At 40.3% G+C, this 20,845-nt stretch overlaps 3 protein-coding genes across 5 annotated transcripts; all 3 read left to right on the top strand.

Moving 5' to 3' along the window:
* The first annotated feature begins 728 nt into the window (after positions 1-728).
* Positions 729-2,267, top strand: LOC122041088 (zinc finger MYM-type protein 1-like). The gene has a single exon (XM_042600660.1). It carries the CDS (start codon positions 729-731, stop codon positions 2,265-2,267), a length of 1,539 nt encoding a protein of 512 aa, XP_042456594.1.
* Positions 2,268-3,271: 1,004 nt separating this feature from the next.
* Positions 3,272-4,281, top strand: LOC121973258 (PRA1 family protein B2-like). The gene has a single exon (XM_042524794.1). It carries the CDS (start codon positions 3,341-3,343, stop codon positions 3,995-3,997), a length of 657 nt encoding a protein of 218 aa, XP_042380728.1. The 5' UTR covers positions 3,272-3,340; the 3' UTR covers positions 3,998-4,281.
* An 11,814-nt stretch (positions 4,282-16,095) lies between these two features.
* On the top strand, positions 16,096-20,580 carry LOC121973227 (TOM1-like protein 6). 3 transcript variants are annotated; one of them, XM_042524786.1, is made up of 10 exons: positions 16,096-16,470; positions 16,859-17,060; positions 17,501-17,579; positions 17,948-18,046; positions 18,142-18,255; positions 18,581-18,747; positions 18,844-18,925; positions 19,025-19,110; positions 19,320-19,550; positions 19,626-20,580. In XM_042524786.1, the coding sequence occupies exons 2-10, from the start codon at positions 16,918-16,920 to the stop codon at positions 20,407-20,409; spliced, it is 1,785 nt and encodes a 594-aa protein (XP_042380720.1). In that variant the 5' UTR covers positions 16,096-16,470; positions 16,859-16,917; the 3' UTR covers positions 20,410-20,580. The 3 variants fall into 3 exon arrangements, with proteins under 3 accessions (XP_042380720.1, XP_042380724.1, XP_042380727.1); XM_042524790.1 differs by lacking the exon at positions 16,859-17,060; XM_042524793.1 differs by lacking the exon at positions 16,096-16,470 and having other exon boundaries at positions 16,923-17,060; positions 17,486-17,579.
* Positions 20,581-20,845: the final 265 nt, after the last annotated feature.

The following is a 20,845-nucleotide window of genomic DNA, read 5'->3' as shown; positions in this document are numbered from 1 at the left end:
TGCCTGAAAATAATAGTGATGAAGATATAAATCAAGAGATCGTGTTCCCTTTAAATGTTGATGATCCAGGAAATTGGGACAAAATGTAAAATATTAGGGATTTTCTAGTTGAAAGAGGTCCTAGAAAAGATGATGATATTTTGTTTCCTCTTGATAACACCAGCAGACACTTCAATCCATCACATTATAAGAGGCAATTGTCAAATGGTGAGAAAAGTGACAGAAGATGGCTAGTGTATTCTATTTCTATGGACAAGATCTTTTGTTTCTGTTGCAAGTTATTCAAGACTCAAAGAACCACAATGAAACTTGGTCATCTAGCTGACGAAGGATACAAAGATTGGAAGAATATCAGTCGATGTCTCAATCTTCATGAAACTAGTAAAGATCATATTGATTGCATGACTAGTTGGATTGAATTAGAAAGAAGACTTCGAAAGAAAAAGACAATTGATGAAAATATACAAGTAGCAATTAACAAGGAGAGAGAACATTGGAAACAAATATTGAAGAGAATAATTGCAGTTGTGCAAAGAATTGCGAAGAATAACTTGCCACTTCGGGGAGATAATGAGAAGCTTTATGTTGAGAATAATGGAATATTTTTGCAGCTAATTGAAATGATTGCTGAATTTGATCCAATAATGGAGGAGCACCTTTAGCGTGTTCAAGAAAGACAGATTCATTACACTTATCTTGGACCCAAAATCCAAAATGAATTGATACAGATGTTGACGGCTGAAGTAAGAAGTTCAATTGTTGCAAAAATTAAACATGCAAAGTATTTCACTGTCATACTTGATTGCACTCCAGATGCAAGTCACGAGGAGCAGATGTCCCTTGTAATTAGATGTGTGGATGATTCAGAAAATGCAATAGCGGTTGAAGAATTTTGGATTGGATTTTTTAAAGTTAATGAAACTTCAGGACTTGGGCTTTTTACAGAGCTTAAAAATATTTTGAACAATCTCGAACTTGACATTGATAATATAAGAGGTCAAGGATATGACAATGGATCTAATATGAAAGGAAAACATAAGGATGTACAGAGTAGATTACTTGAAATTAATCCTAGAGCTTTCTGCACTCCATGTGGATGTCACAGTCTTAATCTCACATTATGTGATATGGTGAAATGTTGTCCTAAAGCAATGTCCTTTTTCGGTGTAATACAACGCATATATTCATTATTTTCTTCTTCTACCAAGCGGTGGCAAATCTTCAAAGATCATGTACAAGGTCTTACAGTAAAGTCACTATCACAAACACGATGGGAAAGCCATGTTGACAGCGTGAAGCCCATAAAAGATCAAACTTCGAAAATACGAGATGCTTTAATTGATTTGGCAAACATTTCTGATGACTCAAAAATAAAAAGTGAAGCTGAGGGTTTGGCATCATTTGAACTTGAGAATTTTGAGTTCGTGTTTGGAATGGTAATTTGGTATAAGTTGTTATATGAGATTAACATTGTTAGTAAGTTTCTCCAAGCAGAAAATATGGATATTGATATTGCTATTAGACAATTAAAAGGACTTATTTCTTCTCTCCAAGAGTTTAGAGAATCTGGATTTGATCAAGCATTAATTGAAGCTCAACATATTGCAAGTGAAATGGGAATCGAACATATTTTTCGAGAAAAACGCATCATCCGAAGAAAGAGACAATTTGATGAGATCAATAGTGAAGAGGTAACCCAGTCTCCTAAAGAATCTTTTCCAGTTAATTACTTTCTATTTATAATTGATCAAGCTCTTTCTTCACTTCAAACTCGGTTTGAACAATTTCAAAAATATGAAGAAACATTTGGATTTTTATTTAGTTTGGAGAGATTGAACTATATTGATGATGATAGTCTCTTACACTCATGTGTCAATCTTCAAGAGTCTTTAACACATGATGGACACTTTGATGTTGATGGATCAGATTTATATTTAGAACTAAAGTTGTTAAGACACTCATTACCAAGAGAATCAAAAAGAGCGATTGATGTGCTGAATTATTTGAAGAAAATGGATAGTTGTTATCCAAATGTTTATATTGCTTATCGAATTTTGCTGACTATACCAGTTACAGTTGCATCTGCTGAAAGGAGTTTTTCCAAGTTGAAATTGATCAAAACTTATCTCCGATCAACTATGTCGCAAGAAAGACTAAATGGCTTGGCTATGTTATCTATCGAGAAAAAAGTGGTTGAGAAAGTTGATTATGCTAACTTAATCAATACTTTTGCTTCTAAAACTGCGAGGCGAGCAATATTCAAGTGACATTTATTGGTCCGGAAGATTAATTTTATATTTTGTTTGGATCATTTTGATTATATTAATATTTGCTTATGACATATTGTTTTGGATGATATTTTTTTTATCTTTTATTTCTAGAATTAAAAATATTGTTATATTTACATTGATTGGAAATATATGAATGTCAAACTTTGAGGGCACCATTTTTTTGTGCTCGCCTCAGGCTCCAAAATCACAGGTCCGGCACTGCCTCCAATACATAGAGTTGTAAATGAACCGAATGTTCGTAAACAAGCTTAGTGTTCGGCTTAGTAAGAGTATGTTTATGTTTATTCAATATATACAAGATCAACTAAATAAATAAACTTAAACAACTCGTTTAACTAAAGAGACAAGCTTAAATACATGTGTTCAGCTCGTTAACGTTCGTGAACCATGTTCATCAATAAAACTTTATCAACTTGCTAAATAAATAAATAAAATTTTAAAATGAACAACTAAATTTGTATTATTAAGCTCAATAATAGAACAAGTTTAAAATGTAAAAGTTTCAAATAATAAACCAGCTTGAATTGAGAGTTCGATAATATTTAAATGAACTAAGCTCAAGTTATGTTCAAGCTCAAAAAAAGAAACCAAATTCGACTCGAACAATTATTTTAACGGCTTGATTTATTTTAGGCTTAGTTTAATTCAGATTCATTATTTTATCAAACAACATTAAATACTATAAAATTTAACTTGCTTGGGTTTGATTATAGCCCTACCAATCCATTCTTTTCGATATATAAATTCTATAATTACCATATCGTGGAGGGCAATAGGAGATTTTATTTATTTATTTATTTTTATTATTTTGGACAAAGAAATATTAATAATAAATCACTAGGTACGTTCGAGATTATTAATTAATTTAATTAATTAAGAACTTCTTCATGCGTGTTAATTAATTCGTCTCCAAGTGATCCGGAAATTTGTTTCTTAATTTGTATATTTTTAAAAAATCACAAATGAATTTGCTGTTGTTTATAAAATCGACTCTCTCGAAGCCAACCGACTTTCTGCTTTCTGTTTTCTAGGTCGCCCAAAATTCGCCGATGGCTTCCGCCGCGCCGCCCATCCTACCCGTCATCACACCCGCAGGCGGCGGAGCGGCCACCGGATCCTCCTCCGCGCCTCCGATCTCCTCCTCCGCCCTCCGCCTCTTCCTCTCCCGCATCTCCGACACGGCTCGTCGCTCCCTCGCGCACCGTCGCCCCTGGTCGGAGCTTCTCGACCGCTCCGCCTTCGCCCGCCCTGACACCCTCTCCGAAGCCACCTCCCGCCTGCGCAAGAACCTCGGGTATTTCCGCGTCAACTACCTCGCCCTCCTCGCCGCCACCCTCGCCATCTCCCTTCTTTCCCACCCCTTCTCCCTCTTCCTCCTCCTCGCCCTCCTCGCCGCCTGGGCCTTCCTCTACCTCTTCCGCCCAGCTGACGCCACCCCGCTCGTCCTTTTCCGTCGCCCTTTCTCCGACCGGGAGATCCTTGCTTGCCTCGTCCTCCTCACTCTGCTCGTTGTCTTCCTGACCTCCGTCGGATCCCTCATCGTCTCTGCTCTCTTGGTTGGCGCCGCCCTCGTCTGTGTCCACGGCACTTTCCGCGTTCCGGAAGATCTCTTCCTCGATGATCAAGATCCGACTGGCCCCGCCGGCGGCTTCTTGTCCTTTCTAGGCGGTGCTGCTGCGTCGTCGGGCACGGGCGTCCGCATCTAATTTGGATCTGAGGTTGCTGATCTTGATTTATTGCGCTGGATCTGCTCGATCGAAGCTTTGATTTGCGGCCAAGTAGCAATTAGGTATTCTTGGATCTAGGGCTTCTTATGATCCCTTATCTTTAGTAAACGTTGCAACCATTGATTAATCTGGCAGCATAAGATATACAGATTCGTAATGTATGATCCTAATATTGTTATTCTCTTGAACGTGCTGTATCTGCTGAACAACGATGTTGATCTTTATCCTTCTTTATGGTATGACTATGATTGAAGTTTCCTTTACCTCAATGCTGTATTCAAAGTATATCTGCTGATTGGTATTTTCCTTTAGGCTCAAGGATTATGCTCGGTAGAGATCAGACTTTTGATCTTGGTTTTCTATAATAATGCTTGTCAAAATATTTTGCTCATCCCATAAACTGTTTCTTAATATGTCTCCTTAACAGATATGGCCTTGTTCATGTTCTTATAGATAATGTGATATTTGCTGTATTGAGTTAGATTTGTAATGCTTTAGTAGCTCAAAGTTTTAATGAGTTATGTCTTAATCTTGTTTGTATATGAGTTCGTACAGTTTCTATTATGGATTTCTCAATATTTTAACTATTGCTTTGTCGTTTGACTGTGTTTCTACCTTATGGTATGATTCTATAGATGAAGTCATTATTACTTTTTTGTGGTCGAACCATATATTGTATGGTGTGGATTAGATAGTGATGCATCGACACTTTTGTTTTTTTTTTATCTTAGATTACGATGGTTATCATTCCATTCCAAAATGACTAGTCATTTAGCAAGGGACAGTCTTCTCCTTTGTTTGGATAGGGTGATCCTTTGTTTGGATATGATGAGTAAAGGTTTATTAATGGGCGGAGAAGGGAGGAAAAAAGGAGATGAAGTATTTATATTCTCCTTATTTGGGAGGGAGTGAAGATTCATTAATTTAATGTATTATCATGTTTGGAGGAAAGTGAGGGTATATAAATATCTTTACTTTTGTTAAAGATTTATGCATTTAAGAATCTAGTGCATCTTGCATATATTTATTGGTTAAGACTTACACGTTCAAGTACTTGTAACTTATTTGTCAAAGTCAGCGGTAGCGTCGAAGTCGGTGTTAGTGTCGACGTTGACATCGAAGTGAGCGCCAGTGTCGACGGAGTGCGAGCATCAGGCGTCATGAGTCGAGCAGTGCAAGTGTTTTTAGTTACGACGCAAAGAATACCTAAAATAATAATTTTATAAATTAATATAATAAAACAGAGATAAAATTGGAACATAAATTTTTCTAGTTCCCTTTATCCTTTCTTACATCCCAAATCAAGGTGTAAGAAATTTTTTCATTTCATGGATAAGGAAGGTTAAAGCTTGTTAGTAAAAAAAAATAATATGTTGTCGGAGATTTACGGGGTATTAGCTAAATTTAAATACATCAAATTAAATTCAATTATCTGTCGAAATGACCTGAGCTAATAATCTTAAACTGTCAGCAGAGGCATGGTATCTGCCAAGTGCCAAACAAAGGCTGAATAGTGGCCGAGCGAGCTAGCTCCTGAGCAAGCTTGAGACTGGTCGAGCGAGCTTACAGTCGGTCAGGTGAGCAGAGAGATCGAGCGAGTTGAAGGTTGGTCGGGTAGCTTAGCTGAGTGAGCTTGGAGATCGAGTGCCGAGCGAGATCAGGTCGGTCGGGCAGATAGATCGAGTGAAGTAGCCAAGAGGTCGGTCAGGCAGAGCAATAGAGCGACCAACCGAGTGAAAGGGTGAGCGGTCGAGCAAATTGGAGACCGGTCAGATGAAGAGGTCGAGCAAGCTGAGGATCGATTGGGCAAAGAGGCCGAGTGAGTTGATTGATCGGGCGAGTTAGTTTCCCAGGATACAACGATGAACCGTGATTCCACCAAGTACTGGTGGTCACGACGAACTGAGTGGTACCTGAACTATCATGGGCACTCCGTTGAGCAAAAGTTGCACGACAGAAGAGGAGGGAATGAAGGTGGAGAGCTTCTGCTGTTTTTCTATGTGTGTAACCTTTTGCCTCTGGTCGCAACCTCCTTATATAGGAGCTTAGACTAATGGCAGTGTTAATGATCGTTTAATGATCATTATTTGCTAGCTGTGTAATGCTAACGTTTCACTCGGGTGCATTAATATTTCTTTAATGCATCCGTTCCACTCGCCTGCATTAATCTTTCTTTAATGCATCTGTTACACAAGCAGTAAAAAGGTTTACGTGGCAAAATGTTAGTTGTTCCACTTGGGCAAATTTTGCCCCGCCCGGTCCGGCATTCGGCGCGCAGGTTGTGCCCGCACACGAGTCAACATGGTTCAGTGCAATTCGGACCCTGGATTTGCACCTCCCTGTGCACCCACCATTTGAGAGAGTATCTCCCTATGCATTTGTTCACATCCTCAATGCATGTGAATTAATATAAACTAACCAACATGCCTTGAAGCTCCCAATGTGGGACTAAAGTCTCATTCACAATGGAGCTCTATGCCTCTTCCAGCTCTTCTCCATTCACATATATTCAACAATCCCCCACATGAATGGAGATAGAGTATGTGATAGCATTCAACAGTTGAGTCCAGTATACGACAGGTAGGTTTTACCCTTTGAACCTTTCCTTATGAAGATATGTTTGCTTACTGGCTGATAGTAGACACGATGTCCTTGAACTATTCTGCCGTCTATATAAGCATTGACATATCTCACCCAGGACTCTTCCTGATACAACTCAGTTATTATGAGTGCGTTCGTTCTTGGCCATAAACACGTCTGGTTCTATGAGAAGATCTAAGAATTGTGCCTCCAATTCTCTTCAAAGCGGCCCTACTTTTTTCTCACATAGATGATCCCTCTAGAGTAGCCATCTACTCTTCTTGATCATTAAAAGTCCATCGGCTTATCCTAATCCATTCACTATTTTATTGGGCCCCCCTACAGTATATCTAGTCAGTGCAAATTAGTTGTTCCTTTGAACCTAGTTCTTGGGATCTCTAATCAGCATAGGTTGGGTGCCCTCTGCAATAAATGCTGACAACGACATTAAGCTCATTCCACGTGATGAGCTTGCAACTAACTCTCTATTTAACCCTTTGGTTAGCGGATCTACTAGGTTATCTTTTGACTTCACATAGCCAACAGTGATAATTCTCATTGAGAGTAGTTGTCTAATGACATTATGTCTACGACGTATATGTCTAGACTTACCATTATACAAATGACTCTGTGTCTGACCGATTTCTGATTGACTATGGCAATGTATGCAAATTGTCGGCACAGATTTCGGCCATTTAGGAATATCTTCTAAGAATTGTCGTAGTCATTCAACCTCTTCACCACATTTGTCAAGAGCTACAAACTCAGATTCCATTGTGGATATGGTTATTACGGTTTGTTTAGAAGATTTCCAAGAAATGACTACACCTGCTAGAGTGAATATATATTTATTCATAGACTTAGAGTCTTTTATATCAGATATCCAACTCGCATTGTTGTATCCTTCGATCACAACAGGATATCTCGTATAGTGCAGTCCATATTCACGAGAATACTTTAAGCACCTTAGTACTTTTGTTATCCCTTTCCAGTGCTCAATACTGGGATTACTCGTGTAACTACTCAGTTTACTTACTGCATAGGCCGAATCTGATCGTGTACAACTCATCAGGCACATTAAACTTCCAATCGCTCGAGAGTACTATATCTAAGAGATACTTTCACCTCAATTTTTCGATAGATGTTGACTCATATCTGTTGGGACCGAAAAGTAGCTAGAGGGGGGGTGAATAGCTCGTCGCGTGCTTCGTGGTTGGCATTGCTTGTTTCTTCAAAGATGTGCAGCGGAAATGTACAAAAAACAAAATACAACGCTAACAAATAGATTTTACTTGCTATCCACCTCATAAGAGGTGACTAATCCAAGGATCTACACACTCACGCACCCTCCACTATGAAACACACTCCTCTACGGTAACTACCGAAGGCGAAGAAGTCTTTACAAACTCTCTATACAAGAAGAAAGGAAAGGATATGAAATACAAGCAAAAGCTTACAATAAACCCTAACTCTAACTTCTCATCTTGCTTTTGATCCGCCTCTTGACTTGGAAGAACCTCCAAGAATCTTCAAGAACTGGCGATCTGAACTTGAGAGAGAGCTGTAGAGTCGCTGGTGAAGATCGGAGATGAATCGTGTAAGCACTACTGAAAGAAACACTCGTCTGCAGCTAAATACGATGCCAACGGTCGGATCCCGATCGATTGGATTGCTCCCAATCGATCGGGGAGGCTTTGAATTGATCGATCGGCTGATCGATCCAGGGCTTATCACGCACAAACAGCAGCTTCAATCGATCCACTGATCGATTGGGACCTCTAGATCGATCCACGGATCGATCCAAAGGGGTTTTGTTAGTGGGGACTCACCCGATCGATCAGCTAATCGATCCAGATCTGCTGGATCAATCGGCTGATCAATCCAGATCTTGGTTTTTGCCCAAAAGCAAGTCCAAAGCCCCCTAAACCAACATCTAGTCAACCATGACTTGTTGGTACATAAAACCTAGCATCTGGTCACCCTTGACCAGCTATGACTCTCTCACCAAGTGTCTGGTCAATCCCTTTGACCCACTCGGACTTTTCTCCTCTTGCCAAGTATCCGGTCAATCCCTTTGACCTACTTGGACTTTCACCAGATATTTGGTCAACTTTTACCTATCTGGATTTCCCTATGCCTGGCTTCACTCACCAGGATTTCCCTTCTGCCTAGATTCACTCACTAGGTCTTCTCATCTGCCTGGCTTCACTCACCAGGACTTTCACCTAGCTTCACTTACTAGGGTTTCCTTCTGCCTGGCTTCACTCACCAGGACTTTTACCTAGCTTCACTCACTAGGATTTTCAGTCAAGTATCCAGTCAACCTTGACCTACTTGACTCTCCTTCACAATCTCCCTACATGAACAATTGCACCTGCAATGTTCATGTGTTGTCTACAAGTATTGTCAAACATCGAAACCAAATCATCAAGACTCGAGCTTGACTCACTTCAAGCCCAGTCAAACAGGTCAACCTTGACCTAGGGAATATTGCACCAACAATATCTATCAGCGTTCGTGCCAACGCAGTATTATCCTTAGTGAATTTCTCAAGAATCTTGTCCACGTAATGAGACTGACTAAGAACAAGTCCTTCTATTATTCTAAGAATTTTGATTCCTATAATCACAATAGCTAGACTCATGTATTTCATGTCAAATCTTGAGTTCAACATATCTTTAGTGGATTTGATTATTTTATCACTACTCCCAATAATAAATATATCGTCTACATATAGACACAAGATGACATAGTCATTATCTGTGACTTTCATGTAGACACATTTATCATATTCATTAATTTTGAATCCACATTACTTTATGACAATATCAAATTTCTCATGTCACTGCTTTGGTGCTTGTTTCAAGCCATATAATGATTTCACCAATCTATAAACCTTATTTTTTATCCTAACACAGAAAACCCCTCAGGTTTCTTCATGTAAATTTCCTCTTTTAAATCTCCGTTTAAAAGATAGTCTTTACATTCATTTAATGTATTTCAAGATTTCATAGAGCAGCAATAACCAACAATACTCTAAGTTATTAATACCGAAGAATATGTATCAAAGTAATCGAGGTTCTCTTGTTGTCGGTATCCTTTGATTACAAGTCTGGCCTTATACTTATCAATTGTGTCATCTGACTTCATTTTCTTCTTGAAGATCCACTTGCAACCCAGTGATTTACTTCCCGGAGGAAGATTCAGAAGTTCCCAAGTGTGATTTTGTAAGATAGAGTCCATCTCAGATACAATTGCCTCTCTCCAGTGAGGTCCATCAGACGAGCTTACTACTTCTGAGTAACTTCAGGGCTTACTTTCCAACATGAAAGTGATAAAATCTGATCCGTAGGATTTTTCTACCCGAGCTCTTTTAGCCCGTCTAAGCTCAACCTTGATTGGTTCATCATCTTCTTCTTCGCCTTGCGTTTCATATGCCCGCTTTGAGAAGCTAGCATCCTCTTGTGTCTTATACGGAAACACATGCTCGAAGAACGAGGCATTTCTCGATTCGATTATCGAGTTTTTGTGTATCTCCGGTATATGTGACTCATACTCACAAAACTGATACACACTGCTATTCTGTGCATATTCAATAAATACGCAATCAACAGTCTTTGGTCCTATCTTAATCCTTTTTGGATCAGACACCAAAACTTTTGTAAGATACCCCCATATTCGTAAATATTTATAGGACGATTGTCTTCTATTCCACAACTCATAAGAGCTTTTATCTATTTTCTTCCGGGGCACCTTATTTAAAAGGTAATTAGCTGCTAACACAGTTTCCCCCCACATGAACTCTGACAATCTAGAGCTCAATAGAAGAGCATTTATCATCTCCTTTAGAGTTTGATTCTTCCGCTCAACAACTCTATTTTACTGAGGAGTATAAGGAGCTGTTGTTTCCTGTCTAATCCCATGTTCAGCACACAACTCAGCAAATGGTGATATATATTCACTGTCTCAGTCACTTCGAACCATCTTAATATTTCTATTAAGCTGGTTTTCAACCTTATTCTTATAGAAAACAAATTTCTCTATAGCTTCATCCTTACTTTTGAGAAGATACACATAACAGTATTTTGTGTTATCATCTATAAAAGTGATGAAGTATTTATTCCCACCATGTGTTGGAGTACCTTTAAGGTCACACACGTCGGTGTGGATTAGCCCGAGTGGTTTGTTGCTTCTTTCAACATGTTGAAAGGATGACCTCGTCAATTTCGCTTCAACACAAATCTCACACTTGTGTTTCGGGTCAAAATGGAATGTAGGTATGCTCTACGTGTTTATTAATTTACGCAACACATCGTAGTTAACATGTCCTAGTCTACCATGCCACAAACATGAAGACTGCATATAAGTGGAAGAGCTCTCTTTTTTATTCATCTTAGGCCTAATAGTCATTACATTGAGCTTGAACAACCCATCAGATTCATAACATCTTCCTACAAACATTTCATTCTTAGACAGTACAACTCTGTCTGATTCAAAAATAGTGCGAAAGTCATACTTGTTTAACAGTGATCCGGACACTAAATTCTTTCGAATTTCCTGAATATACAACACATTGTTCAGAGTAAGGGTGTAAACAAACCGAATCGAGCCGAATATGCAGAAAAATTCAAGGCTCGAATTCGGCTCGAAATAGGTATATTTGATTTCGAGCTCGATTCGAAGCTCGAAAAATTCAAAATGTTTGGTTCGAGTTCAGTTTGAATTAGGGCTCGAGTTCGAGTTCGGCTCGAAATATTCGAACATGTTCGTGAACTATTCAAATTATTGCTCGAAAATAGGTTTGAAAAACTCGAAATTTATTTATTTAATATATATCTAACTTACATTAGTAAATATTAAGGCTCGCGAGCGGCTCAAACAATATAATTTGGGCTCGAGTTCGACTCGAAAAAAATTCAAACATGTTCGAGTTCGGCTCGAATTCGATAAATTCGAATACAAATAGAATATTTTTCGAGCTGGCTCGAAAAGCTCGCAATCCGGCTCTATTCGTTTGCAGCCCTAGTTCAGAGTTAGATCATTGTCCGATGTCATCTTCAACACCACTTTTCCTTGGCCTATAATGTCTGAGGTTGCTGAGTTCCCCATGAACAATTTATCTTCAGTGACTTCTTCGAAGTTGTGAAGCAGCTCCTTATTACAGCACACATGTCTGGTGGCTCCAGTATCGATCCATCATTGCCGCGGGTTTTGTAACGACCCGACCCCTCAGCCCCTTGGGCGGCCCAATTGACGACCCATTTGGCGGTCCCTTGGGTGGCCCAACTGGCGGCCCAACAGGCGACCCCTTATGTCGTCGACCAAGGACCCTCGGCTATGTCGTTACTCACTAGGTCTTCTCACCCCTGGCCAGTGGATTTTTGCCTTCCCCAGGATTCGAACTCTAGACCTCCAGGCTAAATACTAAAGTTTATGAATCCTGGTAGCCAAGTGAGCGCCACTCACCGAATGTCTGACATGAAGTCCAGCTAGGTCAACGGGCCGATCGGGGAGCTGGCACGATGTCCAGGCGGGTCGACGGGCTGACCGGACGTCTGGCAGGAAAGTTAAGGTAAGTCACTGGAGGTGAGTGACTTGGTGAGGACGCGTTCCTAGTTAGGGAACTTAGGCATTGATCCAACTTAGAACCATTTTGGAAATCTAAGTTAAGATCGTGACTAGATTTCGGTCTCGAGGAGACGGAATCTAATTACTACTCTGTTTGATTATTAATTGTGCTAACTTTTGTTTTGCAGGGTAGTATAACTTCTATTTTGCCTTGGACTAACATTTTCTTGCAGGAAAAAGAGTTTTCTGGGAAATGGGGTCCGGGCGCCCGAAAGGCAAAACTCATCTCGTCGCATATAGGGAGCACGGTGATTGGCCGGACCTACATCACGGTCCGGGCGCCTAGAAGGGATCCGAGCGCCCGAAGCATGCCTGTAAAAGAAGGCCTCCACGGAGCATCACAAACACAACTGCTTCCTACGACTACTCTATTGCGCTCTACCCTTGTGATGCTGCGAAGCTACTCCGACAACTTGCGGTTCACGTTTTTTTTTTATTGTTGTCGGTATTTCCATTTAATAGTTCATGTACCTTCTGTTGTAATCAATTTGCGAACTATTAGTGATTTCCCAACGAAAGCACTCAACGAGTGTGGACCTTGGAGTAGGAGTCGACGAAGGCTCCGAACCAAGTAAAACTGATTCTTATTAGCGTTGTGATTTTCATTTTTTCGCTACGTACTCGCTTCAAATTTTCAAGCGCTATTCACCCCCCTCCCCCCCCTCTAGCGCTTTCATGATCCAACATAGAGAACATCTTTCTCTCTGAATTCTTGTTGTCTTCTTCGATGCGAAGTCTAATAATGAGTTCCTCCACATTCATCTCCTTCCGCTTGTGCTTCATGTAGTTCTTGAAATCTTTCCAGCCGAGAAGCAGCTTCTCAATGATAGCAGCCACCTGGAAGGTTTCACTCAGAACCATCCCTTCTGAGTGGATCTCGTGCAAGATGACCTGAAGCTCCTGGACTTGGCTGATTATCGTCTTGGAGTCAACCATCTTGTAATCCAGGAATCAACCCACGATGAACTTCTTGGCCCCTGCATCCTCCGTCTTGTACTTCTTGTCTAGGGACTTCCACAACTCCTTAGCCGTTTTCTTCATGTTATACACAATGTACAACGATTCGGCGAGATAGTTGAGGATGCAGTTTTGGCAAAGGAATTCAGAATGAGTCCATGCTTCCACTGCACTGATGGTTTGAGCATCAACATCCTCAGCACGCTTGGAAGGGTCTTCGGTCAAGAACCGAGCCAGATTGAGCATGGTCAGGTAGAAGAGCATCTTCTGCTACCATCTCTTGAAGTTCAGTCCACTGAACTTCTCTAGCTCTTCCCCGTGAATGATTAGCATAGTTCCAATCAGGGCGGAGGGGGTCTGCATGTGTTGAGTCTGTTGCACCTCAACATTCTGTTTTGTAGTCATTTCAACAGAATCAAAATCTATTTCAAGATTGTTAGAAAAAAAATAATCTGCTGCCGGAGATTTATGGGGTATTAGCTGAATTTAAATACATCGAATTAAATTCACTTATATATCAAAATAGCTTGAGATGATAACTCAGGCTGCCAGCAGGGGCTAGTATCTGCCAAGTGTCGAACGAAGGCTGCACAGTGGCCGAGCTGGCTAGCTCCCAAGCAAGCTTGAGACTGGCCGAGCGTATTGACCGAGCGAGCTTATAGCCGGTCGGGTGAGCAGAGAGACCGAGCGAGTTGAAGGTCGGTCGGGCAACTTAGCCGAGCAAGCTTAGAAATTGAGTACCGAGCGAGATCAAGGTCGATCGGGCAGATAGACCGAGTGAAGCAACCAAGAGGACGGTTGGGCAGAGCAGTAGAGCGATCAACGAAGCGAAAGGGTGAGTGACCGAGCGAACTGGAGGTCGGCCGGACAAAGAGGCTGAGCGAGTTGGAGGCCGTCTAGGCGAAGAGGCCGAGCAAGTTGAGGATCAACCGGGCGAAGAGGCTGAGTGAGCTGACCGACCGGGCGAGTTAGAGATCGGTCGGGCGAAGACTAGAAAGCGACAAAACGAGCACGCTTCCAAGCGACCGGGCGGGCAAACAGCTGATCGAAGCAATCGGCCAGGCAAAACCTAGAAAGAGGTCGGACGAGTGAACTAAGGGAACCGAGGTCTGCAACGAATGCAGTTTCCTTGAAATAGATTCGCTCCACCTTCGGCTGTGTGCTTCGAGGCTTTCTTAGGTCGTCTGTTTCCCAGGATACAACAGTAAACCGTGATTCCACTAAGCACTGGTGGTCATGGGCACTCCGTCGAGCAAAAGTTGCACGACAGAGGAAGAGGGAACGTAGATGGAGAGCTTCTGCTTCTTTTCTTTCTATGTGCATAACCTTTTGCCTATGGCCGTAGCCTCCTTATATAAGTGCTCAAACCAATGACAACGTTAATGATCGTTTAATGATCATTATTTGCCAACTGTGTAACACCAACGTTTCACTCGGCTGCATTCGTTCCACTCGGTTGCATTAATCTAAATGTTGGTTGTTCTGCTTGCGTAAATTTTGCTCCAATTGGGTAGGTCATGCCCGCACACAAGTCAACATATTTCAATGCAATTCGGGTTCTCGATTTGCACCCCTACGTACCCATGCATGAGAGAGAGTCTTTCCCCATGTATTTTTTCACATCTTCAATGCATGTGAATTAGTATAAAACAACCAACATGCCTTGAAGCTCCCAATATGGGACTAAAGTCTCATTCACAATGAAATTCCATTTCTCTTTCACCTCTTCTCCATTCACATATATCCAATAAAATTTACCTTTTTTTTTTATTTTTTCTTTCTGTAGCTCACTTTCTTTAAAACAGAATTTCAAAATTTTCTTCTCCTTTTTTAACCTTCCCTCACATCCTTTCAAATGGTGCATTAGGGTATAGTCATATTAAGGTGTGATGGAGCATCATACGTATCCATGTAGAAGTTAAATCTGTAATTTATCAAAGACGATGCTGATTTTCAAAAATCAACTCCATTCTAATGCTATATATAATTCTAAAATCAGCATTATAATGACATTTTTTGAATGCAGTAGGTGGATGGGAGGGGTAAAATAAAAAATATATTTTTTTTAGAAATATGAATGTTACTTTTGAGACTTTGGTAACTTTAAATGCACCCAGTTAAATTAGAAGGGGAAATATATTCGTGGGATTAATGAATGTAGAGTTTCTAGATTCAACATGTATATTTGAGAATAAACTGAAATTTTTTATTCTTTTGAACGTACAATAATGAACGCGTTTGGAAGTGAAGAGCCCAGTCTGAAGTGTGCTTTGAACCTACATAACGTTAATGGATACGGATTGAGCCCATCTGCAGGCAATAGCACCATAATATTGGGGATACGGATGGCATTGCCTATTCGCCTCGGTACGTGGCAAATCAAGATGCTGTATCTGTGTGTGTGTTTGTATATGATCAGGGCCCCTCTGTTGGTTTACCTAATACCTAACACACACCCTCTTTCTCCACTAGGAACAAATTCAGTACAGAAAAGGAAACGGCCGAGGAAACCAAATTTTACTTTGCATGCCCCCTTCCCCGTTCTTATCGTCAAACGCTAGCTACAAGAAAAGTAGGGAGGACCGCGTTAGGTTGTATGCATTCGTATTTCATATGCTACAATCTAAATCCGTGTTCCTCACCAAGTTTCTCCACGTGTCCGTCGGTTTCACTTCCAGTTCATACTTAGGACCATTATGATTTTTCCCTATTCTGTCACACTCGATCGTCTAGTGTGCGTGGTCCAAATAAATAAATAAATAAATAAATAAATAAATTAATTAATTAATATATTATTTTTTCTTTTCCGTTCTGTTCTGAATTGACTGTGAGATCGATAGATGAGCTACTGGCTTTGCTTTGTAGCAAGTGTTCAAGTTCAGCTGTTGGTTTTCACTTTCTGTTCCACTACTGCTTTGGGTGGAAATGGCTCGGCTTTATTGTGGAGCCTCCTCATCTTCTCTTCTGCTTATCCAAGAGCTAGCTAGCTATCTAGCTGTCTCAGAGGCGTGCGGGGCGGGGCGGGGCGAGGCGAGGAAATTATATTCCGCATCCAGATCTCTCGAAGATGGGTCGTTCAAGGTGGAGAAGCAGGGTACGTGCATTCCAGCTGATCGATCGGAAAAATTGACCGGTAGAGGAAGGAAGTAGTCGGTTGGTTTTTCGCGTGCCCAGCTTCTCCACCGTGCACGGCCAATCTCTTCTTCCACATTGATCGAGCCGCGAGATCGATTTCCATGGCTTGAAGTTGCATGCCTACACTACTACTCATGAGCCTCCATTTGCAAGTAAGTAAATAATCTACCATTTTTGTGCTTAAGATTCATTTTATTGAGAGCTAGCTATCGAAGGAACGTGCATGGCGTTGCACGCAAAGCATGAGATGACGATGTTAAATGGCAGCGCTGAAAACTCGCAACGATTTCTTTTTTTTTTTTTCTTCTTCCCGTCTTTAATTTCTACGAAATAAAATTTACACGAATAATTGAAAATAAATAAATAATATTTTTTTTTTTTTTTCAAAATTCGAACTTTATGGAAATACGGTTACGATCTGATAACTGAAAACTGCATTCTAAATATAGCTATTTTTGGTTAAGAACATGATTTATAATTTCGCCACGAATTGCGAATCGTCCGGGATTTTTATTATTATTATTATTATTTGTTTGTTAGGGTTTGTCGTTGTTCGGATTCTTAATCGAGCCGTGGGGGGTTGAGGAGGCGGCGAAGAGATGTCGTTGTCCTTATCACTGTCGTCGTCGTCGGCGGCGGCGGTGGCGACCGTCGGGGTGGATAAGGCGACGAGCGACCTCTTGATGGGCCCGGACTGGACGTTGAACATTGAAATCTGCGACTCCATCAATTGCAATCGCTGGTGAGTCGATCTCTTGACCAATCCATGGGGCACCACGCTTCGTTTTTCCTGCGTTTCGTTGGACTTTATGGGCGAGTCGATCTCTTTCGGTTTGAATATTGAGCTAGGGATTTGATGATTCGAACTTGTTGAATGATTAGTTTTCTCTTGTTCTCTCGCTTCGGGCATGTGCGAGATTGTTGTTCTGTTCCTTGTCATTTTCTCCCCTTTTCAAAAATATCCAACTCCACGCGACATGGCCTTGCCCGCATTGTTTAAGATTAAATGCCGACATTGTTTAATCTGATGGATTGAGTTAGAAATTGACTGAAAGCATTTGGAGGGCCCAGATTCTCGTCTCTTGTCTTTGCAATTTCTTCAAATAGAGATTCCTGATTCCATTTATTGTCTTTTAATCATGCCCCATTTTCTTGAAAATCTTATAGTTTATTGTGAATCAGGCCAGCGAAAGATGTGGTGAAAGCTGTGAAGAAACGTCTACAGCATAAGAATCCGAAAGTTCAGTTTTTGGCTTTAACGGTGCGTGCAAGTTTACAGTCTTAACAGATGCCAACCCTTGTAAAATATATATCACTGTCACTCTTGTTGATCAATAGGAAGAAAGCATCATGTGTGGGGATGTGGTCACATACTATGAAAATACCCTAATTCTCTATTTACACACACACACACACACACACACACACACATTACAATCAATTATATTCTTTGGACTATGCAGATTCTACACTGAAACAAACGTGTCCAACAACTGCTAGAAAGATACTATAGCTTTTTGAGTATAATGTGACTCTTTAACATGACTGCATTTGATAAAGGAGGCTCATGTTGTCAATGGCAGAAGTTGTCACAGGTTAAAATCAATATATGATTCTTTCCGTTTACAGCTTTTGGAGATGATGATTAAGAACTGCGGTGACTATCTACATTTTCAAGTGGTTGAACGTGAAATTCTACAGGAAATGCTCAAAATTGTGAGGAAGAAGGTCAGCACATTGTTGTCTCCCTTAATATCTTAATAGTAATGGCCTTGTATCGGAGTCATAGTGTACAAAATTCAAAAGCTTACATATTTCGACAGGCTGACTTGCAAGTGAGAGACAAAATTTTGGAATTGATTGATTCTTGGCAAGAAGCATTCGGCGGTTCTGGAGGAAAGTATCCTCAATTTTACTGGGCATATACTGACTTAAGAGTATGTTACTTTGCTTTCTAGTTCCTCATGTTGTGTAACTTCTTTTAACCTTCGGTAATGGTAATTCTTTCATAAGGAATTACTTTAGAGTTTCTTGACAGATGTTATGACAAGAGATTATCTACTGGTGAAGATAAATTTTAGTTTCATTGAAATTTGAAGATCATTCCTCTTATTTAATGGCTGTCTAATTTAGAGTATATGGCTATCATTACAAATAACTGATCGATCTTTGACTGTTTTCTCGTGTGAGACAGAAATACTATTATGTGATAAAGCATTTTAAACCCTCTTCATAATTATAATTCACACAACACATTTGCAGAGATCTGGTGTCATATTCCCAAAACGATCACCGAATGCTACTCTTACATTGACCCCTCCTGAAAATGCAACACCTTCAGTCAGGTATCCTCAGATAGCATATGGGACGTCAAATGGTTCTGGATCAAGACTAGACGAAGCAATGATGTCTGAAATGGCAACCCTAAGGTAGTTATTGTTAATGCACTCTGTTGTTGTGGAGCTAATTTTACCAGTTATATCTTCTATTCCTGTTCAAATTAGCATTTAAAAATTGTGAATCAGTTTAGCAGACCTTTCTGGCATGAAGACTGTGACAGATCTGTTCAGCGAGATGCTGAAAGCTGTGGATCTAAATGATCGCAATGTATGTTTCTTGATCAATTTATGTCCATTGTTATGCTGTTCATAGAGCTTAAGATACTGTTATTGCCTTGTAGTTAATTCTGTAATTTACTCTTGTTAGGCTGTAGAAGATGAAGTAATCAAAGACCTTGTGCACCAGTGCCATGCCAACCAAAAAAAGCTAGTTGAATCTATCAATTCAATCAGGTATACTCCCATTAGTCCCCAATCTCTGAATAACAATTCTTTGGATTACATATCTCAGTGAACTTTATAACTCTCATTTGCAATAATGAATGTCACTTCATAATAGTCTCTGGTAATTATTATTATTATTTTTATCTATTTTGAGTTTTTTTAATAAAAAAAGTGTTTTCTGTGTTTATTGTGAAACTAAAGCTGATACCTTGTAACAGTGACGCTGATGATGTGCTTCTAGCTCAAGCCCTTGAATTGAATGATAACCTGCAGAGCTTATTTGTAAAGTATGATGCATTAGCTTCTGGCTTGCCGGTTCCAGCCCATGTATCTGAATCGACACCAAGTTCATTGCCCATGGTTGCACCTCAACATTCCACAACAAGGCAATACAACAATGACGACAATGAAGAAGAAGATGATGATGATTTTGCTCAGTTAGCTCGCAGGTCTTATCAGTAAACAATTTGTTCCCCATTACTCAATAGACTCTAAAGATGACTAAGACCTGTTTCTGTATGCAGGACATTAAAAATGAAACCAGATGTCGCTCATGGCAAATCTACTGCACCCAGTGGCCAGTCGACTTTGTTTAACCAAAGCAATAATACGCTTTCGACTGGTGCATCAAGTGTAGAGGGAGGAGCATCATACATGTTGGGAAGTAATTCCTTGGCATTGCCTGATCCTCAGCCCCCGATCAAAATTTCCAGTAAAGACCAAGACATGGTTGACCTTTTCAGTCTCACCTTATTATCAAACCCATTGCCCTCTCATCCTTCACTGCCGTCTATTCAATATGATGAAATCAAACCTCCAACATCTGTTCAGCCAACTGATTCTGAGCCATTTTATGCTCCTGAAAATAGTTACGTCGCCTCGTGGGCTAGAAAACAAGCCCCTACATGTCCACCACAATCACACCTTCAACCGGAGCTGTTCGATAACTCATCTGCCTATCCTCCTCCACCATGGGCTACCTCTCCCGACAATGTCAATGCTAACAATCCCTTCGCGTATAATCCCTTCCTGTCAACTACTTATCAAAGCCATCCATTAGGAGTTGGTGCTGCTGCCGGTTACACTTCTCTCCATGATTCCCGACTCGTGCAACACTTCAATGGAGATGGCTCGAGGGTACATAATGCACCAGCAACAGGACAACCAATGGATCATCGACCTTATGTTTATACAAACAGGTTATTTAGTGAATTGCTAAGCAAGAGAAATTCCAGTCCAGGTCTCGGCGACACGGGTAGCTCCGCTTCTGAAACGCCTCGCGGAGTCACTCACAATGAAAGAAAATAAGTTTCCCATGCCAAGAGTTCATTATCATATGGAAAGTTCATTCTACTATTTCTTTGATTTACTTTATAAATATTTTTTTATGCTTGTAAATTTTCAAACTCTGTTTTTATTTGTTGATTTGTTGCAGCAGTAATGCTGTTGAGCGCAAATAAAGGACTGAAATTGATACAATAAAGTCTCTATTCTTTCTGGCAAAAACAAAAAAGGGAAAAAGCAAAAGAAGAGAATTGTATTATTTTTTTCCCATTTTTTTTTGTGGGTTGGTAGACAATAATTAGGTAAAAAGATGGCATAATATATATCAAGTTAGATTTATTGAATCATATTATAAATTAAAGTTAGAAATGAGAATAAAATTACTGATCATGTCTAGAAAGGATGAGGTATGGACCACCAGTGATTGGCGTGAAAATTGACTAAGAGTAGGGCTTTCGAT

This window comes from Zingiber officinale, chromosome 1B (genome assembly GCF_018446385.1).
Source record: "Zingiber officinale cultivar Zhangliang chromosome 1B, Zo_v1.1, whole genome shotgun sequence".
NCBI classification, from domain to species: domain Eukaryota; kingdom Viridiplantae; phylum Streptophyta; class Magnoliopsida; order Zingiberales; family Zingiberaceae; genus Zingiber; species Zingiber officinale.
Note: the sequence above shows the minus strand (reverse complement) of the source record. Positions and strands in the feature narration are given on the sequence as shown.